The 14,812-nt window shown below is 66.3% G+C and overlaps 2 protein-coding genes across 2 annotated transcripts in view; one reads left to right on the top strand and one right to left on the bottom strand.

Moving 5' to 3' along the window:
• Nucleotides 1-732: 732 nt before the first annotated feature.
• On the bottom strand, nt 733-9,576 carry DCST2 (DC-STAMP domain containing 2; the record flags this gene model as incomplete). The annotated part of the gene is made up of 15 exons (XM_029933463.1): nt 733-968; nt 3,099-3,242; nt 3,335-3,428; nt 3,781-3,908; nt 4,190-4,320; nt 5,487-5,587; nt 5,697-5,864; nt 6,482-6,646; nt 7,103-7,260; nt 7,405-7,618; nt 8,040-8,105; nt 8,228-8,425; nt 8,646-8,747; nt 8,976-9,146; nt 9,297-9,576. Coding segments are annotated over 15 exons (2,211 nt in total), but the record flags the coding sequence as incomplete, so codon positions are not given.
• Nucleotides 9,577-9,692: 116 nt separating this feature from the next.
• Nucleotides 9,693-14,812, top strand: part of DCST1 (DC-STAMP domain containing 1) — a 10,810-nt gene continuing 5,690 nt past the window's right edge. Inside the window, exons 1-6 of the mRNA XM_029933462.1 lie at nt 9,693-9,865; nt 10,069-10,194; nt 10,263-10,337; nt 13,397-13,525; nt 13,840-13,979; nt 14,577-14,800. Of these exons, the coding sequence (XP_029789322.1) occupies nt 9,808-9,865; nt 10,069-10,194; nt 10,263-10,337; nt 13,397-13,525; nt 13,840-13,979; nt 14,577-14,800 (752 nt within the window). The 5' untranslated portion in view covers nt 9,693-9,807. The remainder of the gene's footprint in view (nt 9,866-10,068; nt 10,195-10,262; nt 10,338-13,396; nt 13,526-13,839; nt 13,980-14,576; nt 14,801-14,812) is intronic.

Genomic DNA, 14,812 nt, shown 5'->3' with positions numbered 1-14,812 from the left:
GGAGCCGCGGGCGCGCCGCCGGGAGTGCGCGGAAGGGGTCCCGTTCCCAGACCCCTGCGGGCCGGCCGCCCTGGCAATCCCCTCGCTCTTCCTTAGGATTGAATCCATCCCGGTTCTGTACATAGCCTCTTCTGTTGGTCTTGTTGAAATCTAGTTTCAGATTTTTAACTACCCAATTCTGCTGGGGGTGGGGGCATCTGCCCCCCCTTCCTCGTTGGGTGCTGCCCCTCCCCTGCCTCCCCCCTTTGCGGCCTGGGCTCTGCCTTGCACTATTTCCCCTCCCTGGCCTGGCGGCCCCTCCCCCTCTTTAAAAGGGGCAGGTTAAGGGGCCCGGTGCTCACCCTTCCTCCCATGCACCCTCATGCCCATTTGCACAGCTGCCCAGGTACCCCCAATAGTGAGGGGGTGTCACAGGGAGGGGGTAGCGGGACCAGTCCCTGTATCTATTTAAAAAGTGATGATGTAATATATTGGGGTTGGGGGAGGTCTGGTGGCCCTGGGCCTCATCTTAGCATTTCAGGTGATGGGGGAGCCCAGGGCCGGGGACACCTGGGGCCTAGCCCCAGAGAGTGAGGACGACGTGACCTCCCCCTCCCCCCTTGCGGCTTCTCCACTCAGTGCCTTAGGGGGGGGAGGCGAGTCCCCCCTCTCCTCTCCCCTCCTCTTCCCCTGCCCCCACCTCGGGTGTAAGCGACAGGAAGAAATAATAATAATTTAAGATTCACACTCGTGTCTGCCTTTGGGTCCTTTATTTGGGGGTCAGGTGGGGGAGTCAGGAGGAGAGGGAGGTACCGGAGACTGAGGGGCTGGGGCGCTGAAGCAGGAGAAGGGCCGCTCTAGGGCCGGAGGGGGCGTGGGAAGCCTGCGGGGTCCAGCCTCAGGTGGGGCCGCTACCCCCGGGTCCTCTGTCCTGCGTGTCCTCTGTGCTGCGTGTCCTCTGCGGAGCCCCCGTCTCCTCGTCCAGATCACTGGTGAGGAGAGCAGGGGAGTGGCCTGCCCCCTCTGCTGTTTCCAGAGCAGCCTCCTTGCCCGGTTGGTTCTCGTCCCCGCTGCTCCTCCAGACGCCCGAGGCCCGGAGACCCCAGTTCCCGGCCGGTGCTCAGGGGCCAGGGGCATCCCTGGCCAAGGTCGCATGGCCAGTTGGGGCAGACCAGGTAGTGAGCCCGCCCATGGCTCCCCCATCCCCACGACCCAGCCTCCAACTGCAGTGAGTCCCCTCTGGAGCCTCACACCAACGCTTCACACCCCGCACCCCCAGCTCCGAACCGCCCCCCTGCCCCATTTGCCCGGCCTGTGCCACCTCTGCCTTCACACAGCCCTCCCCGGTGGAGGAGGCCACTCGTGCTTCTCAAACCCTGCTGGCACCTGGCATCCTGCAAAGGCTCTGGCGGCTGCAGCCCGGGGCCTCTCGGGGTGCCTGTCCCTCCTCCCCCACCCCGCCACCCCCCCAGGGTGTCTGAGCCAGATCCTAGCTGCTTGTGTGGCCCCCAGCCCCCTTACTGGGCACTCACCCAGCTCTCTGGCATTTCAGTCCTTGACCTCTGTCCTCTCTGGCCTTAAGGACCTTGGCCTCTGGTTCCGCGGGGACACCCTCGAACCTCAGCTGCCCTCTGGATTCACCCCAGAATACCTCCCTGGCCGTGACCCACTCTGTGTCCCTCCTGGCTGCCAACCCTGCTCTTAGCCTCCTGGAGCCGCAGACCCTGGACCTCCCCCTGGAGTGCGCCCCTGCTCTGCCCCCGTGTGCGTCCTGGAGGCGCCCCAGTTCTCTCCCCATCTTGTCATTCCCCCAGCCCAGAAGAAGGCCTTGTTTGTGGCTCCACTTTCCCCCGAGGAGGCCTCGGGCCTGGCCTTCAGCACCCCCGGGGCCTGGTATGCTACCTGGAAATCCCTTACCGCCCCGCAGCCGGCCTCCGCGCACGCGCCCCAGGCAGGCAGGCATTTTGACCTCCACCCCACTCCTGGGACCCTTGAGGCTTTAAGCCCCTTCGGATGTCTCAGCAGGGCGCCCTGACCTCTAACCCCCAGGGAAGACACCACCCAGCTCAGAGGACCTCTCCCACCACCTCGAGGCACAGGTGCCCAGCCCTGGCCCTGCCCACCTGCCCCAGGCCCCTCGCCTCCTGCAGCCCGAGCTCCCCCGTCCTGGGGGAGAGGCCTGGCCCCTGGGGGGGGGGCTCCCTCCTCTTCACCAGCTTCCCCTCCTTACCGACAGCAGTTACATTTACAACCAGTGACCAGGCCCCTGACACCACACCTGTGACGCAGAGCCACGTGCCCTTGGCTTCAGATTTCCGTCTACCTGTCACCCCTCGGCCCCTATGACCTGGCTTTCCCGGGGCCACGGAAACACTCCCACAGGCAGCCACCCGACCTCCTGGCCAGGCTTCAGCCTCCCCCTCCTCGCCCAGCTCATGGAATTACAGGCCTCTGTGTTCTCCAGCCTCTCCCCTGCTTGCTTTGCACCCCAAGCCCTGAGCGGCGGCCTCTTCCCTTCTTCCGCCCCACCCTCGCCCTGCTCTGCTGCTGCCTGAGCGTCAACCCTAGTGCCACAGACAGGCCCCAGGCAGGAACGCCGCCCCCAGACCTCTGTCCATCAGAGTCCACCCCAGCTCTCCGCCCCGTGACTTCGAGCTCATCTCTCCGCGCCACCCCCCCGACCTCACCCGACTGACGGACACACAGCCTCGCTCACGCCCTGCGCCCGTCCCCAAAACTGCTCACGTTCTGCAGGCTCACCCTGGGCCCCCTGGACTGCTGTCCTCTGCCAGTCAGCCCAACACGCCCCAGGGCGCCCAGCCACCGCTTTTCCACCTCTTCTCTGCAGCCTTCATTAATACGACCCCATCCCAAACCCGTCCTTCTGTCCGCTGTCTGCGCCGCCCTGCGGAGCTCCTGGGCCGGGCCGTCCACGCTGAGGCTGCTCAGGCCGTCGCCGTCACCCCCACAGCTCAGTGGACCGGGCACTGGGCAAACCTCCCGCCCTCCCTGCCCTCGCCCTTCACCTCTGCCTCCAGCCCCAGCAAAGGGCCCCACAGAGAAGTGAGGAGCGCTCTGCGATGTGACAGGACAGGCCCAGGCCCTGCGCGTGCGCTCACCTGACCTCCGGGCTGGACTCCGAGGGGAGACCCCTGCCCTGGGCTCCCCGCGGCTGCTGCTGCAGTAACCACTCCAGCTCAGGGTCCCCGCTCCGAGCTGCCCCGGCCAGCCGTTGCTGGGGGCCCTCCTCATCACTGGAGTCCCTGGAGAAGCCAGCGGTCACCCGGCCGCAGAGGCTCCGGGGAGCGTGGTAGCTCCCACTGCCCCTAGACTCCGGCCGGAGGCAGGGACTCACAGCTCGGGGTCCAGGCCCCACTGGAGGAAGAGGGGGGATGCGCACACGGAGCACGTGTTGTCCAGGAGACGGAAGCAGGTGGAGCAGAAGAGGCCTGGAAGATGCCGGGAGGGAAGAAGGTGAATTGGAGCCCCACCCCCCCACCTGAGCCCCCAGCCTCCAGCCTGGGGGGAGGGGCGCAGTTCCGAGTCAAGCCCCTGCCAGGGGTGACTACAGGGCCACATTGGCATAAGTTCCGTTATCGCCGGGGAGAGTTAAGGCTGGTGTCAAGAGTGAGGTCCCTGTGGTTTTCTGTCCCCGAGAACGTGCATGGTTATGACAGGGGAAAGGGGGGGGGGCTCGAGAGAGGAGTTCCGGGAGGGTCCGCCAGGGAAGGCCTGAGGGTGACTGTCACTGGTCACACCGGGAGCCCCAGCAGGGGGACGCAGGCGCCCTGGGACTCCTACCCGGGCAGCCGGGAGCCACGCAGGACACCAGGTTCTCCACGTCCTCCTGGTCGGAGGCCCGCCTGCAGCCCAGGCAGTGAGGCTGCTGCTGCCAGAAGCGGGCGAGCACCGGAGCCAGACAGGAGCATCTGGGGGAGGGGTCCTGGACACTGAGCAGGGGCCGCCCCCAGGAGCAGGCCCGCCTGCAGCCGGCCCTCCGGCCCTCCGGCCGTGGCCACAGCCCCTGGTCCGGGTCTCCTCCTCCCTTACACCCCACCACCCAGGATTCTCAGCCCGAGTGCTGGTTCCCACGCAGATGGCACGGAACCAGACCCCTGGACCCTTGGGCAGGACTGTGATCCATTCTGCCCCCTGGCTCGTCTTCTGCCCCCTCTTGCCCCACTCCTGGGAAGAAGGAGGGCGGGCTCACCGCATGGCCAGCACCTGCAGGGGACGCGTGTGGCCCTGGTCAGCCGCCCGCCGTCTCACTGTTCGGTGCAGGGCGGCCGACAGACTGCTCCGGCGGCTCAGAAGTGAGTTGTACAGGAAGGAGATCCTCTCCTGGTGGAGGGAGACCGGACGGGGGCACCTGGGTCCTGGCCCCGCTCTTGGACCGCCCCCCTGCCCAGCTCCTGTCCCTCTAGGCTTGGCCCCTTCCCTCGGGAGCCTCTGCACATTCCCGGGCGCAGCTCCCTATTCTCTCCTCTGGGTTTTCATGCCACTGATAAATCATTCTCTATGTCTCTTTCCTTTAAAAAGATTCTTTTCTATTTTTAAGTGTTTAAAGAGATTTTTTAATAACTTTTTTAAATTTTTTAACGTTTATTTATTATTGAGAGACAGAGAGAGACTGAGCATGACTGGCAAGGGGCAGAGAGAGGGGGAGACACAGAACCGGAAGCAGGCGCCAGGCTCCGAGCTATCAGCACAGAGCCCGATGCAGGGCCCGAACTCACAAACTGCGAGATCTTGACCTGAGCGCAAGTCGGATGCTTAACCGACTAAGCCACCCAGGTACCCCCGATGTTTTTTATTTTTATTTTTGAGAGAGAGAAAGAGCACAAGCAGGGGAGGGGCAGAGAGAGGGAGACAAGGGATCCAAAGCAGGTTCAGTGCTGACAGCAGAGAGCCCAATGCAGGGTTCAAACTCCCAAACTGGGATCATGACCTGAGCTGAAGTTGGATGTTTAACCGACTGAGTCACCCAGGCGCCCCCCAAACTTTTATTTTCTTAAGTGATCTCTACACCCAGGATGGGGCTTGAACTCACAACCCTGAGATCCAGAGTCTCGGGCCCCTGGAAGGCCTGCCAGGCGCCCCTGAAAACTGTTAATTAATATCTTGCTGAAGACCGGTCTGGCCCACCCCAAGACTGTGAGCTCCAGACCATGCGTCTTGGCATCCGTGGGGCAGCACAGCAACCGGACTGCACAAGGCCCAATAAACGATTCGTAGGGGACCGAGCAAGGGATGAGTTGCAGTTCACACCCCGACCTCCCAACGCGGCTCCCCACCCCCTGTGCTGTTCACAGGACGAGAGGCGCTGGGTCCCGGAGCGCCCCGCCCCCTCTCAGCCCCATCCGGGCCAGAGACCAGCAGTCCAGGGAAGGCGCTGGGGCTCAGGCGGAGAGAGGACCGGCTGCGAACCGCCTCGGGGCTCCCCCAGACCCGGACAGACGCCGAGCTTAGCACACGGCACTGGGGGCGGGGCGGCTGCAGACCCTCACCTGCTCCCGGGACGGGTAGTAGGAGGCACAGATGACCCGCCGCAGCCTGCTGACGTAGTGGCCGCACAGTGTGACGAAGAAGCACAGGCCATACATGATGCCTGGGGGCACGAAGGGGCCCTGAGCTGCTGTCCGCGGGCACTGGGTGCCCCTCTTGCCCTGCATGCTGTCTGCCCACCCCTTCACGCCCCCTCCGCGCCCCACCGATACCGATGACGACATAACCCGTGGCATCCGGCTCCGAGGGGCGCAGGACGCAGTGTGGGGACAAGACGCTGATGTTGCTTTGCTGCAGGACATCGAACGCCGACACCAGGTCACGATAGATCCTCCCGGTGTAGCCGGTGCCCTCCACGGTTATGGACACCGACACAGGGCCTGGTGCGGAGGCGCTGGTCAGGCCCCCGGGGCCCCGCCCCCGCCCCCCTGCGGGAACGGCCACTCGAGCTGGAGGGAGACAGCAGGGCACGACGGGCCGGGCCTAACCTCAGCCCCGGGCCCCGAGGACTGGCTCTCGGGCCCAGCGTTGCCCCGGCCACCCTACCTGAGACTGCAGGACCGGGCCGAGGCCCTCCCTGCCTCCACTAGAGCACTTGCTAAGTAGTGACGGCAGCGGCCGCAGGGCTGAGTGCTTTATTGATTGCTTGGGCTTCTTTTGCACTTTTTCTGTTGGGCCACTGGTAGACACAGGATTAGATTAATTGTATTCTGTGGTTTACGGCATGCTCTTGATCCATGGCCTACCAGACTCAGACACAAGGTGTCACGTCCCCCCCGGGGGGCCGCCGGCCCCCGGCTCTGAGGCTGGGGGTCTGCGAGGCTGCGGTCAGCGCCTCGTGGAGGCAGAGCTGGGATGGAGCCCGGGCCAGAGGAGGACGGGGAAGACGCTGGCGGGGGGGGGGGGGGGGGGGGGGGGGGGGGGGGGGGGGGGGGGGGGGGGGGGGGGGGGGGGGGGGGGGGGGGGGGGGGGGTGCTGCGGGAGGTCAGGCGCTCACTGCGGGCCACAATCTCCCCCTGCAACTGGTGCCGAGCCAGGTCCAGCACCCAGAAGACGGAATAGTCCAGGAAGACCAGGAGCAGCACCAGGAGGAGGTGCCGGACAAGGTTGAAGATCGCCAGGATATAGAAAATCTGCTCCCACCGGGACAGGAAGATGGAGCCTGGGTGGGAGGGCGGTTAGGAGCAGGCTACCCCGGTCCTGGCCCCCCCGGCCCGGTCCCCGGACGCAGCTCCGCCTGGGGCAGGCTCCTGTAGAAGCTGTGAGGACCCCGGGGCCCGTGGGGGGGCGAGGGCGGGGGTGTGAGCCTGCAGGACGAGCCCCTCATCTGTTCCTGGGCCCCTTCCCAGTCCTCAGGGCCCTGCCTCCTGGGGCATCCCTGGCGCCCTCTCCCGGACTGCGTCTGCACTCTAGCACGCTGGCACTCCGGCCTCCCCCGCCTCAGGCCCGCTTGCCCCGCCGCCGCCCGCTCCCCGCTGGCCGCCCGCCATCCGGTGTGCATGGAGCTCCAGGCGGCACCCGCCTGCATGCGGTGACTTTCCCTTCGCGGATGGAGGGCCCCCAAAGACAGTGCTGTGGGTGCGTGGGGCGCCCCATGTGCAGATCCCCGGGCCCTCACCAGGCTGGATGTAGCGTCCGGCCTCGCGGGCACTGAGCGGCAGCACCGTGGGCAGCCCCGCCCTGGACCGGACCTCGTCCATGAGCAGAAACTGGCTGGTAATGTAGACGTTGTCAAAACTGATCCAGTTCAGGTAACAGTACCGGTAAAACAGGGCTCTGGGGGGTACACGAGGCCCCTCAGCACCCAGGCCAGGCCCTGCGGGGCACCACGCTCCCCGCCTCGCGCCGCCACCCCCAAGCTCCAGCCCCCAGGAGGCGCGGGGACGCGCGGGCGCCTTGCCCCGGAGCCCCGGCCCTCACTGGAGGTAGAGCAGTGCCAGCAGCAGGGCTGTGCTGTAGCCCATCAGGAGCAGGGCCTCGCGCACGTGCTGCAGCTTCGCGCTCACGGCCTCCTGCAGGTCCAGGGCCACCTGAGACAGGCTCCGGGAGGCGTTGAGGTCCACAGAGAAATGGTGGGTGACGGTCACGTTGAACTCAAACTCCTGACGCACCCGGTTAATTAACTTCCTCACAGCTGGGGCCCGCAGGTGAGCCAGGAGTCAGGAGGCCAGGGCCTGGCCCAGCTCTCCAGCCAGCCAGGACCCCGTGCTGGGACCCGCTGCGGACAGGGGTGGGGACACAGCCTCCACAGTCCCTGCCGTCACCGTCACCGGGGCTCGCCTGCCGCCAGCGCCTCCATGACCGACCAACCGTCTGGACATCCTGCTCTGACGTCCAGCCCTGTCCTGTGGGGGGGGGGGGCCCTGACCCTCCCCCGTCCTGCTCTAACATCCAGCTTTTGGTGATGCACCTCCCCTTTGCTGGGTAACTTCCTGGGGTCCCTTCCTTGCGGCCCCTGCATTCTCGTTCTGGGCCAAGAGCGCCCCGAAGGGCCCGGAGGCGGCCCGGGAGCACCACCTGCGGCCGAGCGGGGGCTGGGGCGTGGGGGCACTCACGGAGGCCAATGGTCTTTTGCAAGAAGGGCTGGACGTACTTGGGGATGACGCAGAACACCTGGGCCACTGAGACCCGGAGACCGAGTGTCCAGAGGGGACCGGACACACGGCCCCTCTCTCTCTGGGACCGCCTGCCGGCCGAGGCCTCGGCTCCCAGCCCCCGGGACCAGCCCCGCCGGCGCGCTCACCGCTGGCCAGCCCGCAGAGCACCAGCTTGAAGGGCGTGAGCACGCGGCACAGGCGGCGGGCCCCCGGGACGCTCCGGGCGCAGCTCTCCTCCGCGCTGTCGAAGACACGCGTGCACTTCACATAAGGGTTGCCCAGCTCGGCGTTGCACACGTCCCCGATGTGAAGCAGCCAGTACCACACGTTCCGCAGCGCCCTGGCTGGGGACGGCAGCGGGGTTGCTGCAGCATCTCCCCAGGGGGCTGGGGCCTTCAGGACGGCCCCCTGAGCAGGGGACGCCTGTGGGCAGGGGCCCGGCCGCACTGTGTCCCGTGGGGACTAGTCACACCAGGAGGGCCCGGAACGGCCTGGGCCGGGACAAGGCTGAAGAGACGGGTGAACGCTGACGGCCCCCCAGCACAGACACGCGACCGTGCTGACCTACGTGCTTCACGCCGTCCATGATGGACCGAAAGAACTTGCGGACCCGGTCAGCCACCTCTTTGGCCTTCTGGGCAATGGCCTTAATCTTGTTCAGCGCACCTGAGAGGCAAGGGCGGGGGGCTCTGTGGGCTTCTCGCCGCTGGCCCCCCGGGAGGGAGTGGGAAGGCGGCAACCCCCCCGGGGGGGTGGGGAGCCTCTGTGCCCGGGTCTGGGGGACCATCCGGCCGCGGGGCAGACCCGTGACTGAGGATAAGGGGGCCAAACTAGGAAGAGAAGAATGGGGCCCAGGACGCGAGACGATGGGCCATGGGGGCCGGGAGGCCTTACTGACGAGGGGCTGCCTGGCCCGCTCCAACGCTTCGGCGGTCTGGTTCAAGGCCAGCTCCGCCCCGCAGGCCACGGCCTTGCTGGCCTGGGTGAAGTTGTGCAAGGTGTTGGCACAGGGCCCTTGCAGCACCAGCCCGAAGGCGGCCACCATCAGCAGGGTCCGGCCCTGCTCTGGGGAGGACAGCTCCGTCAGAACCAGGACTCCGGCCTCGCGCACGGCCGCGTCAGCAAGGCTCTCGCGGAAGCTTCCGGAATATTTCCCTTGAGCCTCCCGTCCCCCGGGCCCCCTCCTGCCCCTCCCCCCCGGGGTGCCAGGCTCACTGGAGAAGGCCTGGGGCAGCAGCAGGAGGACGGTGGCCCGGACCTGGCGGGAGAAGGCCAAGCCCAGGCCGAGGAAGGAGGCCAGCGTGAGGGCGCCCGCCAGGCAGCCCCAGGGGCTGTGCTCTTCCACCAGCAGCTCCAGGAGCCCGTAGGCCGTGGCCAGGGACAGGCCCAGGGCAAAACCCCCAGCGCTGCGGACCACGGCCCGCGACATACTCGGGCCCTCTGCCCCGAGGCGGGGCATGGCTGCTGAGTCCAAGTGTGTGCCTGTTTCCGGGGGCTACCACCAGGTTCTGGGTTCTTCCTGGCCTCTGGGTTCCGCACCACGTTCTACGGCTCCGGAAGCTCGTACCACACCTGTCTTGGTGCACCTTACGCGGCTTCCCCAAGGCTCCTTCCCCAAGGCTCAGAGCAGAGGGGGCAAGAGACACAGACCCAGCAGGCCGGAGTGCGACTGAGGGGACGGAGCAGAGGGCAGCTGTGGCACAGGAGCGGTGCCCAGAGCAGATGCATGGTCACCGCGCAGCATGAAGATGGGGGCACAGGGCAGGGGAAGCCCCCCCACACCAGTGAGCCAGCCCCTGAGGCCTGCCCTTTCCCAGGGCCTCCCAGCCCCCAGCCCCCCACCCAGGGTCTCCCCCGGGCCACCCACGCCCCCCCCACGGGTCCCCCCCTCTCCAGGAGGCCCCATTCCTGCTGCTCCCCCGCAGGCCCGTAACCCTAACACAGCACGTCCCAGCCCGGAGAGTGGGCTGACGCGCTGACCCCACAGCGGTGCAGAGGCTCCTGACCTGGGGGCTGCCGGCCCCCTGCAGCCGGTTCCTGTGGCGCCGGCCTGGCGAGTTTCCGGTCACCGCCTTGCTGCTGGGCGCTGGCACCGGAGGGCTCCTGGCCGTGGGTGAGTGTGGGGCCGGGGGCAGGGGTGGGACCCATCTTCTGACAGTTGACTCGACCCTGCACCCTTAGGTCTCTTTCAGCTCCTGGTGAACCCCATGAACATCTATGAGGATCAGAAGATGGCGGCCTTGTACGGCCTGGTGGGTCAGTACTGGCCGAGGTGGGGCGCTTTGGAGGGTAGGGGACAGGCCTGGAGAATCCTCGGTGCCGGGAGGGAGTTCGGTCCTGTTTCTTTGTCCCCAGTTGTCCCTTGTGGCCCCAGCCTCCTGCTGGGCTTTGAGGAGAGATCCAGGGAGAAGAGGCCCTCGGCCTACGGAAAAGACCCCGTCCTGTCCTCTAGGGCCCTTCCCAGCCGGCTGGGCCCCGCGTTACCACGTGACGCAGTGCACGCCGTGTCTCCTGGCCTCTCCGGCCTGGTTCCTGCCGCCCCGCTCGTTCCTTCGCTCCGTCCATCATTTGCTCACTCAGTCAGTCCCTCAGCCGGTCAGTCAGCCGGTCAGTCTGTCAGCACTCACTGAGTCCCCGCGGAGGCTCGGCACTGAACAAAGTCCGCGAGCCCTCCATGGGGACAGTTAGGCGGTAAAGGAACAAGCACATTTCTGATGGCGACAAGGGCATGAAGAGAGGAAGCGGGGGGTTCGGGAGGAAAGCGGCTGGGGGAGGCACGGGCCTGCGCAGTCAGGGAAGGCTTCCTGGAGGCGACACTGCTGTGGGGCGCTCATGTCACAAGGTGTCAGGCGGCAGGAACAGGAAAGCCACCTGCAAGTGGGTTTACTGCAGAGAAAGCCGGTCGGGTCTCCAGGGCAAGTGGCGTCTGGAGTCTGGATGATCCAGCAGCTCGGAGGCCCCCGAGGACCCAGCATCCTCCTGCCTGTTTCTCTGCCACCCTGGGCCCAGTGACTGTCCCCCTCGGGTCATGGACAGGCCGCAGCAAATCCAGGCATCTTGTCTTCATCAGACATGTCACGAGACCAGCACATTCCTTCTTCAGGTCTCCCGTAAGGAGGAGGACTTTCCTGGACCCCCAGCCAGCCTCCCCGTGTGACTCTGTGGCCAGAGAGACCCGGCCCGTGGGGGGCCGGCGCGAGGGCTCCTTCCCCGCCCCCCCCCCCCCCCCCCCCCCCCCCCCCCCCCCGTGACCCTTCCCACGGACCCTTGCTGGCTTCTTGTTTTCATTTACAAGACCTGCTCCTGCGTCCGTCACTGGGACTGCTCCTAAACCAGTCGACACAAAGTTCCACCTTGCTGCATCCTCCAGCATCTTCCCTCCTCGCACCCCAGCCCCCTGCCCCCTCATCCCCCCAGCCCCAGCCCCTCGTTCCTGCCTCCTGCCCCCGGCCCCCCTCACCCCCAGCTCCAACCCCAGCCCTCTGCCCCCGCCCCTGCCCAGCCCCTGTGGGATGAGGGTGTCCCACAGTGGAGGGGCGGGCCTGTCCTTGTATTTGTTTCCCCACTTCCTTCCTCTTCTGCTTCTTCTAATGTCAGAAAGGATTTGAGGGAGAGACACAAGCCTGCGCCCGCAGTGCCCGCAGTGCCCGCAGTGCCCTCAGCGCCCGCAGCGCCCGCACCCTCTCGGCCGCAGGCTGGCAGGCTGTCCCATTTCAGGGGACTTTCAGTCTCTAGAGACGCTGTGTGGACGCCGGGGGCCTTGTGTTCCTGCTGAGAGTAGTTCTGTTTGGCTGACCCCCCGCAGCTCCTGCCTCACCCCTGCAGCCTCCTCTGTGCTGTCCCTCGCGCCAGTAGGCTGCCCCCCAGAAGGTCCCCTTGTCCCCCAAAACGCACGTGTCTTTGCCCTGCCTCGATGACAGGCAAGTGTGACTCTGGGGGGTCTCTTGCCAGCACGGAGGCAGCACGCCTCCCCTCCCCCTCTCCCTCCAAAGCTGCTTACACCAAGGGCCTCCTCTCCCCTTCCAGAAAATTCTGGTTTCTGGTCTTGTCTTTGTATGTTCTGGTGGGCAGAGGGCCAGAGACCCTCTGAACGAAGGGCTGTGACTTGTCCACTCGGCTTGGGGCTTCGCCCACAAAGCCAGAACCACAGAACAAGCCCCTTTCCAGGTCCTGCTACGCCATCACGGCTGCCCAGACCCGCTCTCTCCCCCAGGGGCCGGCCCTTGAGCGAAAGGCAGGTTGTGTGAGCAGGAAGGCGGCAGGCAGAGCCGCGTGTCAGGGTGGCACTGGTGGGTGCCGGCGGGGAGCATGGCTCCTGGCAGGGGGACCGGGCTCGGAGGCTGAAGAGCCTGGTGGATTCTGGGACCAGCAACAGGTCTGCGTGGGCGGACCTAGTGGCTGAGGCCGAAGCCAGGCGGGGGCGGCCACCGGGGGCCCCCAGTGTGGACGAGAGCCACCCGGCGGTTGGAGGCAGAGAAGGAATGGGGTCAGCATTCCGCGCTGACAAGGTGGCTCTGGTGCCTCGTGAGCCCTGGAGCACAGGTTAGGGTTAGTGAGAGGATGCGGAGCCAGCAGGCCCCAGCGAAAGGTCAGGGGCCCCGCCAGCGCAGGGGCCATGGGGGGAGGTGCGGTGACTTGGGATTCGCTTTGGTGATCGGGGGCAAAGGCTCTCTGTCAGAGGAAGCTTCTAGGTGCCCTGACCTGAGGCCATGCTGCTCCTTTGGCCTGGAATGCCGTCCTGCCTCCTCCTGCACTTACTCATCTGCAGACCGTCCAGCCGCACCCTCCCCACAGACAGCCCCGCTCCCCGGGGAGCCACGCCGCCCTGGTGCGCTGGGGAGTCATTTGTTTACCCGGCTGGCTGTCTCCCCACAGGACCAGCTCCAGGCAGAGGCCACAGGGAGGCACACGTGAAAGTGCTGACAGACCAGCAGGCCCACGATTAAGGGCTAAAGTTAGGGACGCAGGCTGTGAGCGCCGCAGGAGCCCGAGGTGGCCGTGGGGACTGGGCACTGTTTCCAGAAGTTTCCTCTTGCTCTCCTTGCACACACACTCAGTCCCCGTGGCTCGCCAACCCCGGCCCCTCTCCAGGCCCTTCCGGAGTCTGCCTCGAACCTAAGCCCTGCACAGGGCTGTTGAACAAATGAATGGATGAGTGGCCTTGAAGGCCGATCAGAGTCCCTGTAAACGGGGGCAAAGGCAGTCTGGGGATGGATCTAGAAAGAAGCGGGGGGAGGGGGGGGCTCCAGGAAGCCTGCTGGTGGGCCAGGGCGCATCCTGATGCAGCCTCACCACCTGCTGGTCTCTCCTGACAGGCTTGGGGGCCGTGGGCTGGGGGACCTCCCCTCACATCCGCTGTGCCAGCCTCCTGCTTGTACCCAAGATGCTGGGCAAAGAGGGCAGGCTCTTCGTGCTGGGGTACGCCTTGGCTGCCATCTATGAGGGTGAGCACATGCTGCCGGGGGCCAGTGTGTGGCATGGAAGCCATGATCCTGGGTGGGCCATCCGGTGAGACCTGGGCCTGCAAAGGACAGAGCGGGAGTCTGATCCTCGCGCTGTGTGCCCGTCTCTGGGCCTCCCTAGTCCACGCAGGAAGAGGTAGTCGGGAGTCGCACAAGACGGCCTCTCAGGGGCTCCGGGCCCCTTCACAGGACCGCTCTGGCAGGTGGCCCCTGTGTGCGGAGCGGGAGCCGAGGGGACCTTCTGAAAGTGGCCTAGCTGCAGAGGGAGACCGGCTGCGGCACTTTCCTTCCCCCAGGCCCCGCGGCCAACCTGCGGCGCAACGTCAACGAGGTGGTGGCCTCGCTGGGCTGCACCGTGGAGCTGCAGGTCAACAACACTCGGGCCGCCTGGCGCGTCTCCACAGCCCCGCTGCTCGCCGTGTTCAAGGGCCTGCAGGTGAGGAGCTTGCGGGCACGGGGCCAGGCCCTCTCCCCAGGGGCTCCCGGACCCTGGACTGTTTTCCTGGGGGCACCCTGGCACTTTTTGCAGGACTGTCCTCAAACATTGCAGGATGTGCCCCGGGTGATAAATGCCAGGAAAGCCCCCGCCCCCAGTCATGGGACACGTCCCCCCCATCTCCAAACACCTGGGTGGGCGGGGCTCTAGGCAGCTGAACCAGAATGTCAGGAAATCCATGGCCTTGGCCCGGAGGAGTCAGGAAGCCTGTGGAGGGACTGTGGGGGACCGGAGGCTAGCATGGGGGGGTGAGGAGTTGGGGAGACAGGCTGACAGGGGTCCTGGGGACGGGGGACCCTGAGATGGCAGAGTGGTCTGGGAGGTTAGCATGAAGGGTAAAGTACCAGGGCCCGGGGAACGGCCGTCACTGGTGAGGGTCTGAGACTGTGGCCTGAGGAGAAGCTGGGAGCGGGAGGGGGCAGTGAGGGGGCGACTGGCGGGGGCGTCCCCAGGACTGAGCACGGTTTCTGTCTCAGGGCCTGGGCTCCCACAGCCTGGCTGCGGGGTGACTGCTCCTTCCTTGCCTTCCCACCCCAGGGCAGCCAAGTGTCACTGAAAGCCGAGACTCAGAACATCTCCAAGTCCTTCGGGGACCTGGACTCCCAGGTGAACAGTGACGTGGGCTACAGCCCCAAGGACTCTGCGGGCTCAGCGGGGATGGCTCGAGGTGTGGGGACCCACGGAGCCCCGGCCTCCCGACAGCACCTCTCTACACAGAAGATGTACGAGTTGAAGACCAGGCTGCGCTGTTCCTGTGAGCGGCGCAGGGGGGG

This window comes from Suricata suricatta, chromosome 3, assembly GCF_006229205.1.
Source record: "Suricata suricatta isolate VVHF042 chromosome 3, meerkat_22Aug2017_6uvM2_HiC, whole genome shotgun sequence".
Classification (NCBI taxonomy): domain Eukaryota; kingdom Metazoa; phylum Chordata; class Mammalia; order Carnivora; family Herpestidae; genus Suricata; species Suricata suricatta.
The sequence above is the reverse complement of the archived record's forward strand: the minus strand, read 5'-3'. Positions and strand labels throughout refer to the sequence as shown.